This window comes from Platalea leucorodia, assembly GCF_965183815.1.
Source record: "Platalea leucorodia genome assembly, chromosome: 11".
In the NCBI taxonomy this organism is placed as follows: domain Eukaryota; kingdom Metazoa; phylum Chordata; class Aves; order Pelecaniformes; family Threskiornithidae; genus Platalea; species Platalea leucorodia.
The window spans coordinates 15,387,670-15,409,394 of NC_138833.1; the positions used below are offsets into that span (position 1 = coordinate 15,387,670).

The 21,725-nt window shown below is 42.6% G+C and overlaps 1 protein-coding gene across 6 annotated transcripts in view; it reads right to left on the reverse strand.

Annotated features, from left to right (window-relative positions):
• RAPGEF6 (Rap guanine nucleotide exchange factor 6) overlaps positions 1-21,725 on the reverse strand; it is a 138,316-nt gene extending 116,591 nt beyond the window's left edge. For 5 of the 6 annotated variants that reach the window (XM_082324322.1, XM_082324317.1, XM_082324321.1 and 2 more), the window contains exons 1-2: positions 20,563-20,965; positions 20,036-20,164 (exon numbers count right to left, since the gene is read on the reverse strand). In XM_082324322.1, coding sequence (XP_082180448.1) covers positions 20,036-20,104 — 69 coding nt within the window. In that variant the 5' untranslated portion in view covers positions 20,105-20,164; positions 20,563-20,965. Of the gene's footprint in view, positions 1-20,035; positions 20,165-20,562; positions 20,966-21,695 lie in introns of those variants that run through there. The other variant, XM_082324318.1, reaches the window with a different exon arrangement.

Sequence of the window (21,725 nt, forward strand, 5' to 3'; positions counted from 1 at the left end):
GTCACAACCTCCCTATTTGTTTGTTAGAGAGAGCTGCTTCTTTCTCTTCAGTGCTCTGACCAGACAGCGCCAAGCGGGAAGCAAGGCTGGAAACAAACTTCAGCAGAATCAAGCACCCACCTGGTATCAGGACAAGGATTTTAACACACTCTTAGACAGTGGCTGAATTTCTCTGTATAAATTTGTTATTTAAAGTGCCTAGATTTCAGTAAAGCAAACAGAAGTAATTCTTGGAGCATGGAGACCAGGTTGTGTAAGCTGTAAACAGGAGGCTTTCCTCCAGCCTGCTGCCATCACTTGCTTCACAGTGATTCAGCAGGCTCCTTATACAGACTGAATGCATCTTTTATTAGGAATCCTGTCAGGCTTGATAAAGACTTTGTCACCCTTCGGGGGGTGTATCTGAAGAGAGGAAATGTTACTCAGCACGGTTTATGGTTTTCATTGCTTCCCTTCCTGTTACTTCATCGAAGGCTGGAATCCGCACTGTTTCCTTTATTCCCTGTTTAAGGCCAATTGTAAAAATAGTACTCCCAAATTCTTTCCTGATAATGTAATACCAGAAATAAAAATACAGAAACATGCTTAAGTTCTCTGATCCACGTTTTACATATTCAGATATCTATACAGCAAATTCACCAGCCTTAGTGATGCTGGTTCAAGGAGCCCAACCTACACACCCAAAGCCAGATGATACACACCATCAGCTACCCCTGAAATTTGCAGGAGGAGCGGTCAACTACATTTAAACGTGAGTAGCAGAGCGTACAGTCCCTTAACTAAAAGGAAGATGATGCGATGAACCAGAAAGCAACTCCTCCACCTTAATTATTTACTCGCCCTGTTAAGTGGCATAACATTTGACTTCAATGAAAGTGCAAGCAGTGCAAAAGAGCATCATCTCAGGACTCTTAGAGGAACAATTCCCTTAAAAGTTTCCTCCTATTTAGCTGGAGGCCATTTAAAAAAAAAAAAGAAAAAAAGAAGATTTAAATACAAGCATTGAGGCACTATTCGGGAGGAGAATGGATGGATTAGTCAGTCAGATGAATGAAAATATTCTCCAAAGACTTTAACAAAATATCTTGCAGAGAATGACATAGTTTAAGTAGCACTCATGAGGAATAAAGCGTCATCATGCCACGTAAGAAATACCACCAATGCAAAAAGCCTAATTAAAGTAGTGCTGCTAGCGTGTTTTATGAGAAAACTCCTGCATGATCTTAAATCACTGCCTGAGACTGCACCCAGTAACATTTGTATAAAATAAACTGGTTCAGCCACTTCAGAGCCATATTCTGTTATTCAGAAAAAAATAGCATGTATTCCATAAAGAAGTTTTCCATCTCTGGTAACAGGTGACTGTTTTCTGGCCTCAATTGCCAGCCTACTCGCTATAGGCATTTTCAGCAATGCTGAGTTTTCCTAGGAACTTGCTAAAAACCGTAATTCATTTATTATGATTTTGTAACACAGGATCACTACATCTGATCCGTTGAACAGCTTCAAATGACCAAGAACTTGATTTCTTAGAATTACAGTCTTTCATATGTCCACAACCTCCTGGTGCACATGACCATCAGACAGCTATGAACCATATTATGACCATGATACAGGACTCCTGCCTAAACTCTAAACTTTACATTTACCCATATAGATGACAGATACTGTTTTTTCCAAATGAGGAAGTGTCAGTCTAGTTATTATAGTATCTTTACACAGGAGAAGAGAGATAAAAATGGACTTCATTTCACTCTTCTGTAAATCCAGGAAGCAATTACAATTGACAGCATCAGTTACTAACAGTATAGCCACAAATAGGAAACTAAAATGTGGCTTTTGTTTTTGCAGGCTGTCAGAAGTAACATTTGCACGCTTGGATTTTTATCTTTGCTTTTTCCTGCAAAAGTAGCAAGTCTCTCAATGGGGCTAATACAGTTTCCTTATATATTATTTCCTTATAACATGCACACAGGACTATAGGCACAGACTTAAAAATTACATTCCACTCCTAGGAATAAAGGTATCCTCAATAAAATTTGAAAAAGCCAGATCTTTAAGAACAGAGACCCTAGAACCACTATTACAGTTTATTTATAGACTGAAAGTACCTCCATTCAGCAGAATACTTCTCAAAGGAAAAGCAAAGTATTCCTACATGAAAATAAAACAAAAAGTTTCTCTACTCGCCAGTAGCTCCCCACACCCAATACAGATAAACACCTTGCACCTAAAACCCCTAGACTATGTTGATATAAGACTTTGGTAGAAAGAAAAAACATCTAAAGGAATGAGGGAGGGGAAGTTTTATATTATTTTTACTGCTGTTTCATCACACTGATTCAGCACTTTTGGAACCCTGACTTCTCCAGAGAAAAAACTTCCTTTGGAAAAGCTGATTTTGCAGAGTGAAATACCAAGGGCCCTGAACTGGAGAGATGGGAACATCAAATGTCACTGCTTCAAAGCAAGCAGCTTACGGAGAGTTTTGAATATCTGAAGCACAGTTCAGCCCTTATCAGGGTTCAGAACAAAAGTACAGCTATGAAAAGGTATCTTCAAGTAAAACATTACCATAAAGTTCCCAGACACTCCTTACTTAGTTTTAAATTATCTTTCAGACTTATATGCTGACAACAGAAAACCGAAAGCAAGCTGCCTTAAAAACATCGAGCTCCTAGAGTTCAACAGGATGGGAAGCTCCAAATATCTAAAATTAATCTCAATGCTTACATCTATTGAAGATCAGGATTTTATACCAAACATTTTTCAGTAAGAGATCAAAGACCGTAAAAGTAGCCTCCTTACCCAGGCTCTTGAAAAGTCACCCAAAAAATCAACATGCAAAACGGGCAATTTCAGGCTTCTAGTTCAATCAACGCTTTGCTAGTCAAGCAGCTGACTACTTGTCAAGATTAACAATCTCCTTTACAGACGACAAGCATCCATCAAACAGCAATATTTCGGTTAAATCTTTTTGTCGTAACTCCAAAAAACATCAGCTTGCCTGACTCACAAAGAAACTCCCTGCTCTTTTAAAAGAGCCAGGCAAGAAAGTACCAACATCTGAAATTTCCTTTTAAGAAAAAAAGGAATTGTGGTAGGAAAGGTCAGAACACTGAAACACTAAGAAAAAAAGGTAGATTGTTATTTAATAAGAAATTTGGTACAGGAACCTGGGGGTGAGGAGAGAGGAGGTGGAGGATGAAATCCAAAAGGTCAATTCTATGCTTATCAGTAATGACAACGTGGGAGTATGTCTGTATGCAACTTAGTAGTGTTGAATGTCTGAGTGCATTACCTATTTATGACTTTCCTCTTATTGCAGAGAATGCTCTAGTTTTTCTTCTCTTTCCTCCCTCTTGGACTAGAGCTCCATGCTACTAATGGAGATTCAGAGTACTTTTTTACCGAAACATAATCCTGTTAACTCTAACCGAGCTCCTATTCTAAAAGACTAGCTCCAGGAGAGGTGCTGCAGGAAGGGACAGAGGCAATGCTGTCTACCCAAACACAAACTGGTCCCACGGACACGGCAAGGAAGAATGAGCTACACACAACAAGATAGGTAGATAGATAAACAGGCAGACAAGATAAGACAGCAAATAATAATACATACAAAGAGAGAGGAAGATGTGCTATTCTGAAAACCATTACTGCCTGCTTCCCCCCCACCAAATAAAGCACTAAGGAACCACTGTTTCACGTTTAACACGCAAACACACTACATGGGAAGGATTTTCCTCACTCATTTTCATCATGCTTTGCCCAACGTACCTTTGGAGCCAGCAAACATTACTATCAAGATCCCATAACTACAGCTCCTGTTCAACAGGTATCTCAAGCAGAGAAAGGCTAACAGAATAACACTTTACTGCAGTTTCTTTCCACCATATTAATCGTCAGATTTTTACACAAATGGATAACAATATTGTTATTTTTATAATGGCACATTTATGATTTTGCAGTATATAATTTCATATTTCTTTGTGAATTCAAGCAAGCAAAGATCATGTCTGTCAGGAAATTAAGTCCTGCTTAATAAATAATAGCGAAGGCAAAATGAGATGTCTTATCAATATTGTAACTTAAGTCAGCCACTCAGTATTTAGGTAACGGAGAAGAATACAGCTCTACAAACTGTCTCAGAGAGTTTTGGTGCATAAGTAAAACGTTACAGTCACCACACTGCTTCCAACTAAAATATTCTGTGTTTTCATTCAGTGTTGATGACAATGCACCAGCACATTAGAAAAAACATGAGCATGAGAAGATTATAATTGGAGAATAAAATGTCACACAAAAGTAAAGCTCTCCTACAACCTTTTTCAATAAAACCACTGGAGGAAAAAAGAAAAATCAAGCTCCCGCTATTTTATTCCCATAATAATGTCATTATGAACTACGAAGGAATTACTGTAGAGGACAACAGCAGTATGTTTATCGGTAATTCCTCCTGCATCCTGGTATTAGGGTACAGAAGCACTACCAAACAGCAATCCAGGAAAGTTACTATAATTTACAGTAGGCTATATCCCTTAGAGAAGTTGTAAGTTATCTCAATGCAGATTCCCACAATTAAATTCTACTGCTGTCACAACTACTACAATATCCTCTCACATACAGAGAAATGCCAACATGCCTGTGTACATGTGTATCCATATATTGGCAAACATACACATATCCCTCACCAAACAGAAAAGTGTAATCAGTAGCTGTTCACATCTTTGCTTATAAGAAAAAAAAAAAACAAGTCAGATTTACCCTACTGCTACATTTGAATGCAAACCACCACAGCAAAATTCTGAAAACTGACACTCTGCCACTGTTTTAAGATCTACTTTTGTATTTCTCAACAATACCTGTGCCATAAACCACAAAGAAGCTTACGGATCCAAACTGAGGAGTTATATTCTATGTATACATATTCATATATCCAGGTCAACAGGTTTCAAGTTTGAAATCAAATCAACATAAATATCAGAGGTACAGATACCTGCGCACTTCCCTAGTAATTACAATTGATCATTGATGCATAATGTTACAAAAGGGAGTAATTCTCATTAAGAAAACTAACAGCTTCAACAGTAGGAGAAGCAACAAACAAGTATACTGTCAGGGACAGAATCAACCCCGAGATAATATTGTTACTCGGGAATTTCTAGCTCCAAATCCTGCAGCCTACCCACCAGGCACCCAGCTTCCCAAAGTCCAACAAACTTCATACTGACGTGCACAGAATTACAGACAAGATGCAGAGCAACTGCCTTCTTCACCTCCGTACTAAATCAAACAGGTACTAACTGATTACACGTGAGACATGGGCTACTTCGGTTGGGTTGTAGTATATGGGATGATATGGAAACCTCTTCTCCAACCAGCCATTCCACCCTTAGAGACCAAAACCTTCAGAAGCTATAACTACCTTTGAATACAAACCCAAACCAAGCCAATCTCAACTTTCTCATTCCTATGAAACCATGATCAATGCTAATTTGTAATGCAACGTGCCAGAGATTCCTCCAACACCTGACTCTTCCAGTGTTATTCAACAACAGCTTCTGTGGAGGTATAACAAACCCTCTTTTAAACAAATCAGCATTTCATCTAAAAAGACTACTTCTGCTTTCAGACAGCCAGACTACAATTATTCACTAAAGATGGAAAAAAAAAAAAACCCAAATACTAAACTTAATCTCAGTATCAAACTTAGGTTTATAAGCAGCAACACAATGCATTAGTTTAAGACTCAAGGCTTTTGACTCACCGGCTCACATTAAAGGACACGATTTGTACAGGGTGATGAAAGGCAAAGGCCGGACCCAGCAGCAGAATGCTGCAATCAAAGATTACAACACCACAATCTCTGGACAGACATGCTTATGTCCTGGAGAACATACATTCTAGACCACAGCCCACCCCCCCCAGGAGAAATGGAAGGATACGGTATTGCAGTTCAGACATTTTACACAATAATACTGAAAATTAAGACAACTCTGCTGTGTGTTTTCTTGAAAAGCAGTGCATTTAGAGTGTATTAGCCTCTCATTCAAGTAGCTAGTCCACTGCAGTACTTACTAGGTGCACGCTGTGCCCAAGTGTCAGAAGGAGGGGAAGACCTGTTATGTAATAAAGTGAGAAGCTTTAGATAAGCATTCATGACTGCAAGAGCTACCCAATTACTTCAGATAAAAATACATAAAAGAAATGTTTGACTAGAGCTTGGGAAAAATCAAAGCAACATTACTGTTCGCAATACTAAACTCTGAGCTCCATGGCCTCTGAATTCTATGTAGCCAGATTTGCTGGATTTGAGATACCTAAACTACTTAGAATAACTACAAGGGAGATTCTCAGCTTTTCTTAAAAACATGGTTGTGATCAACTCTGGTTATGCAGCATCTGTTAATATAGGTCTGCTACACTCCATAATCCCCTTCTTTTAGTTAATGTGTACGGGGGGGGGGAACAAAACAAAGCACAGTTCCTCTCGTGAGCTGTGAACTCCGCCCAAACATGCAAGCCAATGGCACAGGAATCAGGCTGACATGGCAGGCTAGCACAGACATGCAAGCTAAGAGATCTTTCCTAATGATCACACCAGCTGGATTGTGCCCCTTTACTTCTGCGCTTTGACTGCCCATCAGTTAGGGGGTTCCAGCACATGCTGAAGACTCCGCCGAGCATCTCATAAGTCACATATAACAGCATCTATGGAAGAGTTTGCTGAAGGAAGCATTACCATCCAACACAAACAGAAGCAACAAATGTATTTGACAGGAGGTCAGTAGTCTAACGTTGGACTGCCAGTTTCCTTCCTACTTCAAATGGGAAACAGGAACAGAAACTCCTTCTGCAACAGTTGGAAAGACCACTTCTACTTAGCCAAACCAACACAGCCTACTGTAGGCTGGATAATGTTACACAGAACCCCAAGAACATAGGGCAAAGTAAATCAGCTTTAAGTAGAATATCCTCCCCAGATAACCCACAACATCTAGTGGCCACTGGCAAGCACAACCCTTTTCGACAAGAACATAAAAAAACCTCCCAGAATCAACATTCAACAGCAGAAGTGATCCCATCAGCTTTTAATGCTAAATACACAATACAGTTTACAAAGGCAGATCTCACTCTCCAGCTCTTTCAAATGCAAATTGTCAAGGAAAAAAACATTACAACAGCTCTGGAACTACTTCTTTGTAGGAATTCATATTTGGCCAAAAGGCCAAATTGTACCTGCCTGCAACACAACACCACACCCCACCCCACGAATTCTTTCCCTCCAGACCAAAAGGACCAACATTTGAGGCTCATTTTTAATCAGTCTATGAAGGACAGACGGCTTAAATGTCAATACTTTAATCAGGCACAAAAAGATCACAAAGAGAGAATCCCTTAAGGCAGTTATTTTTGTTCTATTTGACAAGAATTTGCTAGACTCCCTTAACATGCTAAAAGATAACCAATAATTAGCAGAGCTAAGGAACCTAGAGAAACCAGATGCAGAATGCTAAATAATTTGTGTGTGCTTCCCTGAACTAAGGGTATTTCCAAAATACTGTATTGAAATCATCAAAAGAGGAAGAAGGGTGTATCACAGTTTCATCAAACAAAGGAAAACCCTCTATATTTTAAGCCTGAGGTCATTGGAACAAGAAGACCTCCTAGTTTTAGAAATAGCTTGCCTGGCAATACTAGCATGAGCAAAACTATTTTATGACACCAGCAGGCCTCTTCTAAGAAAGAGCATCAGAGCCCCGGACATCCTTTACAGATCTCTTCTCCAATACACTTCTCAAAGAAAAGCAATTTTTGCATATGTTTGGGGAGGGGGGAGAAGCCCTGCAAACTGGAAGTTTATCCAGAATGCATGGCCTCAAAAGTGGGCAGCTTCTTTGCCATTGACAAGATCACCACAAGCCACCTTTTAATGCCGAGAGGACTCGTTTCCACTGAAGATTGCCAGCTCTTTACACTCTTGTGATGGGAGTATAAGCACAGTCATGGGCAAACACCAGCAGCATGTCATCTATGCTTCAAACAGCAGCATCTCAGGGATGCTTCGACAACTGGTTGAAGATATTTGGCTTCCTTCCTTCCCCCCCCCCAGCAGCAGTGCCTGGGCACAAGCAAGCAACACCCGGGCACTTTCACCCCAATTTCTCCTCCAACAGCATACGTGCAAGTTTGTTAAGACTGGGTATTATTTTGTCATTCTTATCTGCATCATAAACTGATACTCAGTTCTCATTACACAACGTGATGCAAGAATCTGTTTTGTCAAAATAAACGTCACAGGAAAACTCCTCTGTAACGCTTATACAAAGTAAGTTTTGGTATACTACTTGAAGATATTGTCTTTTAAAAATTACTGAATTTCATACGGCTACTTTTATTCAGTACAGTATTTTGGTGCTTTAATACTGGTTCTATAAGGAATTTAACACCTACATGGCTTGACTGCTTGCCCTCCACCCTTTGCAGTTTTGGACAACAAAAGCAGAAAAGAAATGTATTTTTCTTCCATTTGGCAACTTTTCTGAATGCCAAATGTACTCGCAGTTCTCTCCCACCTCCTTCCACACCCTCTTCTCGCCCTTCTTCAGTACTCTAGTATCTCCAAGGAGTTCTTATTGCAAGGTCAGTAATAAGGCACTGGGCTTGCCTTTTAGCTCAGATCAACAGTTTCATAAAACACACCCTTACTACCTAAGAAGTCCCTGAAATTCACTGTTTAAATTCTGATAATACAATAGAAAATAGGTTTTTAAAAAAATTTTACATTACCTACTTAAATTTTAATTCATCAGTGAAAACTTTTACTTAAATTATCACTCCACGGATAAAACTAAGTGCATGACCTCACTGCATGGGGAAAGGTAATAAGGAAATAAGGAAAAAAGGAAATACAGGAAATAAGTTCCGATAAAGAATTCCAGGACTCCATCATAATTTCTGGTTTCACTCTCAGAGCTGTCACAGCTGCCATTAAAATGAAAAACCAGTTTTTCAGGAATAGTAATTGGAAGCAAGGATAGGAAAAGTAATCTTAGAACAACAACACTTCACACACTCCCTGGAAGATCACTGGGAAACAGCCACCCTGGTTCACTCTAACTTCATTTGCTCCTTTAACAAGGTTTAAGGTTCATGCGAAGCAGAAGTCTGTTCAGTTCTTTTCAGAAGGCAGTAAGAGCTTGATACTGGAAAGTTACAGGTACTAGGCGCCCGGTCACCAGCTCGACCTTAGCAGACTGGAGTACAAACAAGGAGACACCGCAGCCACTATCTGCTTGCTGACGACTACCGCGGCATGCTCGCCGGCGTGCAAGATCCCCACAGCTGTTCTGTAGCATTAAAAGTCTTCCGTGACAGCAATGTTCAGAAAATGGGAGCCATTTTTCAACCTCCTACAAGCTAAATTTACCACCACCCTATCATCACAGTTTAGTGGACTAGGCCTTGAAATATTTGATCAATAATAATGTATGACCTAGTCTGCAAAATCGCATCTGTGGAGCCCTAAATCCCGCATTTACTGTGAAGATTATCACGAAGCAAGCTGCTGTGATCTCTGCTCTTTAGTTACAGCTACTTTGGCCAACAGCTTGAAACAGATCCATAAATACTATCTATGTAAGCTTCTAGCATGCTCTGACAACCACGCAGTGAAAACAGCGAGTTTCTGGTTTACAATCACCTCCCAGATAACAAAAGCCTTGTTGACAACTATATCATCAGGCCAGAAAACCCTAGAACCACTGAGCGCATCTTCTAAAGCCAGCTTCTTGGAACAAAAGATAAATAAAAAGAACGGGAAGGATGTGCATCCCTTTCGGGACATCCCGATAGCTCCCTGAAAGCTTGCTGCTACAGAGAAAGGGTCTGCACACCGGGGCATCTGAAGGCAGATACACAACAGTGTTGCCACAGCTCGCGTCAAAGCAGAGGCCACCAGAAAGACCAGCTCAAGAGACCAAGTCTCCCACAGACCACCAGAACCCCCTGCCGAGGCGAGCCATGGCGTGGGAGCTCTTCCTGGGGGCCGCCGTTGAGACAGACCGAAAGTACGAGGCGGTGAGAGCTGTTTGCGTGCCGCGCCTCGCGGGCGGCAGCACCAGCAACCAAATCCTTCTCCAAATACAACCAGCCCTTGGCAGAGATCAGGCTGCAACACCGCATCTCCCGGTTGCGCTTTCTGAACAGAGGTGAAGGAAAGAGGAGTGAAGGGTGAGAGACTTGGGGAACAATTTGTGCTCTGAGAATAATTTCACAGGAAAACTAAGAACTTGATGTATTCTGGAGATGTTTGATTAAATATTCTTACCTACACCCAGGTTCTCAAACTCCTTTAACCAACAACCAGCACTGAATTAACAGGCACAATGCTAACAAAATCAGAGCTAGAGTATCTCTCTGTATTGGGTATATAACAGAATGAGAAGCTTTAAAAAAAACAAACAAAAAACGCAATAAAAAAAGATCAAACCACACCTGTTAAGAGGTGTTTCAGACAAAGCTGTTCCTACACATACCAGACTCTGGACACATTAAAGCACAAAATACTCAAGAGCATTTCTTTTAGGCCAAGGACAGCTCTTCCAGAGGGAAGGTGAGTGAAGATGTCGCCATCTGCCATTGTGAACCGGGGGAAGTTCCTCCCCTGGATCTGGGAGCTGAGGTCTCACAAGCACCCTCTAATCTAGCGAGCTCCGCAGCAGAACTAGCAACACAGGCCGACCACGATCATCTTTTTTCCTCCCAGATGAGATTCATACATATAAGAGCATCTTAGAATACAATTTCCTTTAAAATCCTTATTTTATATATATCTTCCAGAAAAAGATACCTAAAAATCATACATAAGGTGTGCAGTAGACACTCATACATACGCACGCGCAGGCACAGAACAGTCATAGAAAGCAAGTGACACTGACACACAAATTACAAAGCCAGAATGTTTTGTTACTGCCTTTGTTGTGGCCCTACTTCCTTCAAACAAATCCCAACAAGCAGAGGCAAGTAAGATTAGGCAATAGCCTCCAACTTTTTTGTGTAACTACACACAAGAGAGATACCGTACGTACATTACACTTGATTAGGATGTCCAGATTCAACAACTCCAGGTTTTAGACACAAGAAGCACTTGAAGCCGCAAGACCAGGCAGCACGCAACTGTGCTCACCAGCTTCATTAATATCATTCCTCAAGTCCCCCAAGGCTCAGACTTGTAGCTCTGTCTCAGCTAGACCTAACTGCACACTCTTTTCTTCAGGTAAGCTGGACTAGCAGTTTCAGATAGGAACACTACACGTTTCAAAAGGCCAAGACAATGCTTGAAGATATCCATTCACCTGTATCCAGTAACAGAACCACATTCCTACTCACCGCTTCATTTTAATGAATCAGAATTAGAAATTACATCCAGTAGCCAAACAAGGACAGTGGAACAGCTTTTCACCTTGTCATGTGTAACTTAGTGACTCACTAAGCACAAACCCTAGACTTTCTGCAAACAATGCCAATACACATCAGCCATTGTCCACGGAGTTATTAGCACACTGTAATTTGATCTTCTCTTTAATACATCCACGTTCTGTACAGCAGACTTTACATGAAGGTATTTGCATTAGTCATGACCCAAGAGCAGCAGCTGGGAATCGAAAACGAAGCATCAAACTCAGCTGGCTCTGGATGGCTACTGAGCAGAGCAAGCAGGTAGGAGGAGATGGCCAGAGCAGCTCCTTTATAATAACCCTTCCAATTCCATACACAAAACCAAAAAGCATCACTTGTCACAGAAGCAACATCTGTACACTTCTGCTCTTACAAGGCCAAAGAGGTAAAGATACTTCAGAGCACAGTATCAGCACAGGCAAAGGTCAAAGTCGAGATGCGTACCAGTGGGGACTAAGACACTTAGTTCAGAGAAGCAGGTCCGAGCAGCCACTGCAGGCAAAAACCCAAAGCTCTGCCCAGGCTGGGGAAAGCAGCAGCAATACAGTCCCAACACCCCTTCACAGACTCGTATTTAAAGGAAATGCTTTAGAAACCAGGGTGAGCATAATCAGTTTTAACACATCACACCAAGCCAATCATCGGGACACTTCCAGGAGTAATGCTGATTACTTTACATCGTAATGACATAAGCACCAGGTATCTGTTTAATCAATGAAAAAGCCTTGATTGGACCTCAGCTGCCAGGGAGATCAGAAACCATAAAGTCACAGCCATTAAATGGAAGAACTGTAAGTGTGTTCCCAGGTTATTAGCACTGACTTAGGTGACGAATAACGAATGTTTAGTCTAACTTACTTTTCTGATTTTTTTATTACAAGTTTACTTTCTTTGGCATTTCACCCAACCTGAAATGCGAAAAAGAAAATGGTTTTGGGGAGGTTATTATAATGCTCTTGCAAAATTAACCCATCAGGAGAATTCATACACCTACTTCAGGGCACCTTAAGAGTCACAATATTTCTCTGTTTCCATCTGAGGTTTTTTTACTCCCTTCACTCCTGAGCAAATTTTCCTTTCCAGGACAGTCTTCAACATCCTTACCCACAATACGGGTTAACACAGACACAGACTCTAAAAACAAAAACTCACCTGCCCAGCAACATTCATGCTATTTTCTCTACTTGTTTAATATTAGATTTTTTGAACAAGCAAACTTCATTAGCCTCTAAATTTAAGAAAAATCTATTTGTCAATGACACTTCAATAAAGCCAGTATATGTACTCGGAGCTAAAACAGTGCCCTGAAACCTGATTTATTTGGTTGGAACCATGAATCTATATTTGACTGAACTCAACAGGCCTTAACTGTTAAGAAAGCTGGAAAAAAATATTTATTCCTGCGAACCACCAGCAAAGTTTCCTTACAGGCACTCCAGACAGACAACAGCTGCAGAACAGCCAAACCAGAAGCCCTTCTCTTGAACACCGTACCTTGTCCAAGGCTCAACATAAAGTTATTTGTGTCTCCCAGACATAAATAATCAAAAGACTAATATGAGCAAGGCATTCAGTCTTGCTGCTGAAAGCACAACAAAAACAAGCTCAAAAAAATGGTCAAAAACAAACAAAAAGTCCCTCCTAAGACAGACATTGAAGCTCTTACAGCTGAATATTTACATATATTAACATTTGGTTAAAAACTGGTAAATGCTCCAATATTGTACTTTGGTTCATTTGAAACAACAGATGGATTTTATTTTTTAAGTGCAACTAATTTAGGACTGATTTAAGCTTCAGAAAGTGTGTTGTACTTAAGGTTCCCACTAGTGATAATCTGAATTATCTGGGTACTGAAACATATGCCAGGTTGTTGAGTACTTCTGGCCAAGAAACAGGCAAATTGACTGCACGTCACAAGCACGGAGCCATGTCCACGTGGCAATGAAAACAACTGTAGTAAAATAACCAAATTATCACTGATTTTAAGTCAGATTTTGTGAATTCAAAGTCAATCCTACAATCAGCCACAGATTAATAATGCAAAAGGAAGTTAATTTTAATTACCCAAAAGAGAGATTTGACCCTGTCCATTCCTGGGGAGGGGGACACCACATTTTACTTCCACCGGTTCCCCGAGGATGCTTGTGAGACTGATCTTTTATTAAAAGATTGAGACGCATCTATCAAAGAACATCATTCGTGATCATCTCAGAAAACAAGGTGCAAATACGAAGTTCATGAAAATGAATTATCAAGAAGCATTTTAGTGAGGTAGTACAAGACTTTGCATGCTTGGCTTTTTTTATTACAGGAAAACCACAGGTCTAATTGAGATGAAGACTCACGATACTACGCTCTATTAAGAAACAGAATAATAAGAGAAAACTACCCACCCAAAGCACTCTTACAGGACAAAATAGGGGAAAATGTAAGCACTAAAAATTTCCTAACTCATCAAGCTGGCAGCTGAAGAGACACAGCTCTCCCAAAGCTCTGAGGCTTGCGGACAATCCTCCAGGATTGTCAACGCTGTATTTATCATGAGCTTAAATACATTAATTTAATGAGCAGCTTGGGAAGAAAATGTGTTTTTGTTTTACCTTCAACTGAAAGCTATGTGGCAGGGAAGCACAGGAGGAAGAGAGAAGGTTTATTACTGTTTCATTAAAAGTAATAAAGAATTTCAGGACCTGCTTCATTAACAAAGAAACTATATTCTGCTTGTGAATAAGAGTCAAACAATCTTAAGAGCTGTCAGGCACCAATACGATACCCACCATGTCACTCCTCAGGTACTAATGTCCTGAACTTTAATATTACTAGACGGCTATAAAAAGAAAGCTTTACAACACATTTTATTTAAAGAAACTAATCTAATATTTAAGAAAACCTCACAATTCTACATCTTTTCTAGTCTTAGAAAGATGCTGGTAGAATATGGTGTCAACAAGGAAGCCCACAGGACCGGAGTGCACGCACTCTCAAGTCCTTCTCTAAAATTGTAGTTAGTCAACGTTTTTGCTAATAAAACAACCGATTTTTCTGCATTTGATTTTTTGGTCATACAGAATGAAAATAAAACTCTGTCACCTTCACAGGACTCCTTATAAAGTATTCATAATTATATTACAAGGTTTTATGTCTTTGTAACTGTAAATAATAATTGTTGTCATATGAGTACAGAAAGGCAATCTGCATAAGGTACACAATGGCCCAGCCAGGAATTTATTAGTAGTAAATTGCAGGCATGTCAGTACGTGTTCACAGCCACTTTGGTTATCACCCAGTGATAGCCAATACATCAACTTTAAAGGTCTCTTCCAACTTCCAAGCACAATCACATGCAAAGGTGGAACCAAGCCTCTGCAGCGTAAGGGATAAAAGTTACATAGCACTGGTCAGTTCTTCTTTGATACACAGTTTGGGGAGGCCCTCTGGCAAAGACACCGAAGCACAGAGCTACAGAACAATCTCGAGTATTTTACACTAGGTAACTGCTGGTCATCTTCAGTTTGAGCTCCAGAACTGCTACTGACATGACAAAGTCTTAGAAAGCATCAGCTATAAAAGAATATATCACTAACAAAAAAATGGCAATGAAAAATATAAGACAGAGGTTAGGTAGTAGAAAATTATGGTAGGAGTCAAGTTTCCATCACTCCTCTTTCCCCGTTTTGGAGGCCCACATACTAACAGTAAGGAATTTTTATTAAACACAAACCAGCATCTGCAACTTCATTTAATACAAATTTCTTTTCAGCTTTAAGATAACTGCAAGCATCTAGATTTTTGTAGTGATTCTACAATTCTGATTATGTTAAATGGCTATCCAAAACCAACACCATTGTTATATTAACACTGCTAAAAGTGCACCGCGAACTACAGAAACAATGGATTTTAACAAAGGCTAATCCCCTGTTTCACCTACTGAGTTTACAGAAAATTATTAAAAGGATGAAAAAACCCACTTCAAAATACCAGTTATTTCTGGAAACAAGAAGCAGATGTTCTCCTCTGTTTGGCTCAGCTGTGCTACAGTACAAGAGTGCCTTTGTTATGCTGTCAGCAATAATTTATTTTATTTATTACAGCTATTTTATAATGCCCATCAATGTACTATTTGTGCATGATTTAGATTCATGCAGATCTATTTCTCAATATATTAAGCCGTCAAGAAGCATCACATACACACTCCAAATAGCAGACCCTGTTATGACACAATAGTGCAAATTAGGTTTTTTCTCTTCCCACTGTATTAATAAAAAGGGAACGGGAAGAGAAGGAGGAGTTAGTATCACCAAATAAAGTTGAATTAATATGAATTGAGAATTACTGAAACAAGACAAAGTTAGGAAAATACAAGAGCTTAGAGTATAAAAATAAACTCTAACTCTTTGAAGTCCAATAAAGGCAAAGCTTACTGAATCATGGAAAGGAAATACTGTCTAGAACAAAGTCATGAAGAACTAAAAGGAGACTATGTTGGGAAAAGGATCCATTAAAAAGGGAAGAGAGCATGCTCATGGGGGGGAAGGAGCATAATCATTTGCTGTTTTGCCCTATCAGCCACCGAGACCTTATCTGTGGTAGGCACTAAACCACTGCCAAAAAACTAACATCACAGCCTTTGTATGGATCTGATAAGGAATTCTGGGCCTCAAAAAATTAAACCTTTAATGCGAGAGCATACACACTGGCATAAACATTCGGCCTTCCCTCCTACTGCTTTGAACAAACAATTTCCTTCTATTAAAATATTCCCAAATTACTAATTTAATATCCCCACCTGTGACACAAGGAACGGGCAGGATGATGTGCAAGACAAAGCTAAAACACTGCACGGAAGTACGTAAATCCCATATTCCCAACCTGCAAGAACTGGAGGATCTGCGTGTATAAATACGCACACATTTAACACCACACAGACAACAGCATAACCCTGGAAGACAAATGCAGATATTAAAATATTAAACAAGGGTATGAAATCCTGTAGTTAAAAAAAAAAATCATACCTACATTTAAAGTGATTAAGTGTCCAATTTCTGCAAAGGTTTCCTCTATCTGACAAGACAGTGAGCACAGAAGAGAAGATGGGATAATCTGTTATCAAAACTAACATCTGACAGAACCCTCACAAATTCTGCACTTTCAGGCTGAACCTGAGAGACAGACAGACTAATATACAGTGTCAGTAGACAGTCACAGTCAATCTACGTAACGAACAAGTCTTAAGTTTTACAGAAGTGGGACTCTCATCCTAGAGTGGCAATCTGCCACATACACGGGTATCAGTCCACAAGCAAACACTGAAAGACTTTCCACAAGAAAGGCCAGCTTGCATCATGTATCTGTACAATTTTATGACGCACCAAGGCAGAGGGGAAAAAGAAAATAAAAGAAAGAACAAAATTCAAAAGATTTCCCAGACTTGGGTAGTACCAAAGAAAGTTTCTAAATGGAGTAACAGAACAGCAATTAACACAAAAATGTATACATCATTAAACGTTAGCTACAATCTCTAGGAGTTCATCAAAATAATTCCCCCCACCAAATAAATTAAAGATTATAACACATGAAATACCTGAGCAACCACCACCAAAAAAAAAAAAAAAATCAAGTGTGTACATGTCTAATATGCATAACTTATACACTTTAACAATTAGCAAACATTGGAATGTTACCACAACACTGAAAACTTGCCCTAACAAAAATATTTGTAACATCAAGAATTGGAATTTTTACTTGAGCAAGCCATCAAGATAATTCCCCAAAATAAGTAAATTATAAAAATATTTTAATATCTCCCTGCTTAGTTCCTTAGATCCTACAAATTAAAACATTTTGTCAAGAAAAAGTCCTAAAAATCAAAATCATATCAGTAATCATACCACTCACAAGCAAAATTTGATGTGTGGATTATTTATCCGTATTTTTCCAGAGACTGCCGTACAGATGATAGTTATGAAGCACCAGACCATGCTACTAATCAGTGCAGCCCCAACCCTGTAATTTGTAGATGCCCAGGTAAACTGCTCGTATAAGCTGCAGCATCAGAAATAGAGAGGGGCACAGAAAGGGACTGAAAGCGAGCGAAACCCATGCGGTCAAGCAGCTTTGGCTCATCATCAAATACCAATCATGGTTTAGGGAATTTTGGGGGTTTTCCTATACAAAAATGCAGTCAAAGTGCACGAGCAGCCCCATGCAGCTGATTTCATGTGGGAGGAGCTGATGACACCTTTTTACAAGAGTAGGAGGGGAGAAACGAAGCCACACTTTTTGTCCATGAACAACTGGATACTTTAAGACAGGAGTCACCAGCTTGTACACCCTGCGCAGGGACACCCAAAACTGGGGTCTGACCCTAATGGCTGCACTAAGCAGGTTTCGACTTCCCTGACCTAAGTCTTGCTCCCTACAGATGAAAGCTGACAAGTCAGAATGCTCAGAAAGATTTAAGAAAAAAAAAAGAAGAATTACATGGCAATTCGTCCTCTGGTTTCCTTATCACCCTATATCCATCTGTCATCACATCTCAGAGCATATGCTTGGGAAATCTGGCAGAGTACGGCCACACTGCGGAGGTTCAATTTTTTGCTTTGTGTCTGAACAGGTAGTATGGATCCAGAAAGGGGACCCCCAAATACACCGTGCTATTGAAATAGGGATGTGCTTTTCTTGATATCAGGTTAGTTTCTAAATGTATATAAACAAAAGTACCCCAAGAAAACAAAAGTATTTGACTGTAATTATCCACTCGGCAACAGGCAACAAGAACAGAGGCCCCAATCCTGCCAAGTTTTAAGTACATGTTTAACTTTAATCATGAGTAGTCTCACTGTGCAGTGTCTCTAAATGCCTGCCAAAAAAGGGCCAGATGAACAAGGGAATTAAGATTTTTTTTTTTTTTTTAAATCATTTTAGAGGTGCTATTAGTTAGATTAACAAAGATGAGGGGTTGGTTTTTTTCCACAACTGAGATACCTTGGCAAATTCAAACCTGCACACAACACTGATGTCAGTCTCAATGGGTATCTACACAGATCCACATGAACACACAATCATGGTCCAGTGCAGTTGGACATCATGATATCTAACAATTTAACATTACAAGGTTAAGCAAAATATTTATTCTAAAGCAGTTTTAGTCAAAATAAGGTGACAATCCTAAAAAATTCCAGGACAATTGCTGGGGGGGAAATTGGGGATGCTTTTTCAAAAAAAAAAAAAAAAAAAAAGAACAAAAAGCCCTACACAGCTGTGAGACGTCGGTATGGCAAGAAGCGGCAGTGGGCAGATGTTTCGGGCCAGGCCAGATTACCTGTTCCCCAAAGTCAAACCCATGATGAGCCAGCACGGCATGCTAGCTCATGAATGACACTTCTGTGATGAACCCAGTTGCCCAACGCTGCAAACCACACTAGCAAAGGAATTTTCCTAACTGAAGACTACAGCTGAAGAGAAAGAAAGAAAGGTCTGAAGCAGGAGTGGAGCGATAAAAATAAGAAAACAGAAAGAACAGAGAGACTGCCTCATCATTAATTTAGGGAGTAGAGACACAAGGAAGAATGTATACGATATCCCAAGGCAAGTGAACATTGGGACCGAACATGTGTATTTCGCTCGCAAGACTGACTCGAAGGGGAATTGGGGTCTCTGTCCTGCTAGGAGGTACTCCGAAGCAGGCTCTGCAGCGGTTCTCCCTGAGAAGCCTTTTGATTATTAACTTATAAGGAAGACCAGGCAGGACATTCTGCTCTCCCATCAAGTATCAAGGGAGAACAGATGTTTCCCGGTCTCAAAGGGACAAACTCAAGAGCGTATCATTTCATACCACTAATTCTTGAGCAAATAAAAAAAGAAAAAAAAAAAATCACAGTAAGGGAAACAAGTAAAAAAACGCTAGGGTAAGCAAGCAAACTCCAATCAGCCTTTCAGTGAAATGCAAATGCTATCAAACATACTTCGTTATTAAATTAATGCTCCACAACATTACCGTTCCCAAAAATACATGGCTGATTACAGACTAGCTTGTGGGGAAGGGACAGGGAAGGCAGTTAATTGGAAAATACGTTTTATTGTAGCTAACCAGCCTTGCACATTTCTACACTCCCACTCACTGGAGAAACATCTCTTTATGAAGTCTGTGAAGCATAATTAGTTTGATTTTGTTTAAATCTGCATCACTGTACAAGGTAAGCAAAGTCTTTCAGCTCACTAACTTTTCCCAGAAGTTTTGCAGCACTGAAATATGCATAACTTTAGTTTTCAGTGATCTACCTCTTCTTCTTCCTACAGCTTACTTGAAGTAGTTCATGAAGTGCCTTGTATCTATATCCAGCGTGTTACTGGATGTTTAAAACACTGTTGGTCTCGAGAGGTCCAACTTCGGAAAGCAAAAATAAATAAATAACCAAACTCTACACAGAAGTTTGCGAGCGCCAGCCTGCTCATGTGCAGCACGCAAACACCATGAACCACGCACCGAGCAGAAAGCCTGTCGGAATACAGATTTACGCAAAGAAAAAAGAAATAAAAAGACCCAAGGGGGAAGGAGCTGCAGTTCCCTTACCTCCGGAGTCCTTTCTGCTGGTTTCTTTCGCAAAGCCTGTTTAATCTTGGGGTCCACAGGAGAGGTCATTCTATTACCCTGCTCCTCCAGGTCCGTAACTCCTCAGAAATAGCTGGCGGGGGGCGATGCCTCCAGGCGAGCAGGGAACACGAAACAACACAACGCGATCAGCCGAGGCTCCCGCCCGGGCTCCGCTGCCGCCGCCCTCCCGCTCGGCAGCGCCGGCGCGGCCCCGGCGCGGAGCCCAGCGCGGCCCGGCCCGGCCCCGCCGCCACGGGCGGCCCCTCTCGCCGCTGCCCCGTGGCGGGGCGGGGACGCGCCCCGAAACTTTCCCCTTACCGGGGGCCCGGGGAGGCCGCGCCGCCTCGCACGCCGCCGCGGGGCAGGCGGCGGGCCCGGGCGGGGAGGGGAGGGGAGGGGAGAGGAGAGGAGAAGGCCGAGGCGGGAGAGGGGACCGGGGCCGGCGCGGGCAGGGCAGGCCCCGGGCCGGGGCGGGCGCGGTGCCCGCTGCCGGGCTGGCTGCTCACCAGGCGGGCGGCTCCTCCGCGGCGCCTCCGGCTGCCGGCTCAGCAGCGGCGAGCGGGGCAGGTGGCGCCGGCTCCCGCCGCCGCGTTCCCCCGGCGGCCGGCGCCGCTCCCCATCGCGCGGGCCCAGGCGGCGGCGCGGCCCCGCCGTGAGGAGAAGTGGGCGCGGGCTGCGGGAAGTTACCGGCCGGAGCGGGACTCCCTGCGCCCGCCCGCTCCCCGCGCGCTCGGCCCCTACGCCGAGCGGCTCCGCCCGCCGCAGCCGCACAAAGCGACGCGGGCGGGCGAGGAGTTTCGCGACTCGGCGCCACAGGCTCCTTCGCCTCGCCCGGCGCCCGCAGCCTGGCCCGCTCCTCCCCTCAGGCCGCCAGCAGCCACCACCGCCGTCCCAGCCCCCGGCCCACCTCACCCGCCACACATTTCCCCCCCCCAGACAGAAAAGTGCGAGAGCGGGCTCTTTAACCCAGAGAATCAGCAGGAAGGGCGAGGGGCGGGGCGGGGGGAAGGGCCAGGCTGGGGCGAGCACCGCCCCCGCCCGCGGTGGGGCGGGGGCCAAAAGGCCGCGCGGAGGGAAGGCTCGCGAGGGTTGGGAGGGGCGCGGCGCATGCGCGCTGGCGGGGGGCGGGGCCTGGCGGGAGGTGCCCCGGGGGCGGGCGCGGCGCGGCGGGAGGGGCCGTCGGCCCCGTCGGTGGGCACCGCTGCCCGGCCCCGCCGCCCGGCCCCGCGGGGCGGAGCGGAGCGGGGCGGAGCGGAGCGCACCCCGCCGGAGCGCGGGGCGCAGGCTGCTGCGTAGCGCGGGCCGCGGTCAGGGGCAGCCGGTGGCCGTTCCAGCGCGGCCCGGCCGGCGCCCGGTGTCGCCGCGCCCTCCTTCCCCTCACACGCTGCCGCCCCCGGGCAGCCGCCGAGTTTCTCCTAAAAACACCTTTTGTTCCGCCTTTGCACCCGAAATAACTCATTTTCTGCATTGCCTGCATTTCGACATCCAACGGGACATACTTCTCCAGCTAGAGTTTCCACGGGCAGGGATCGCTTTCTTGCCATGACGCCAAAGGCTGGGATGTCGTTTCTTCACCGCCACCCCTGCACTGCGTGCGTTCCCACCTTCTCCTCACACTTCCAGTTCATAGAATATTTACCTTCTTGGTTCTTGGGCTTCTGAAAGTCCG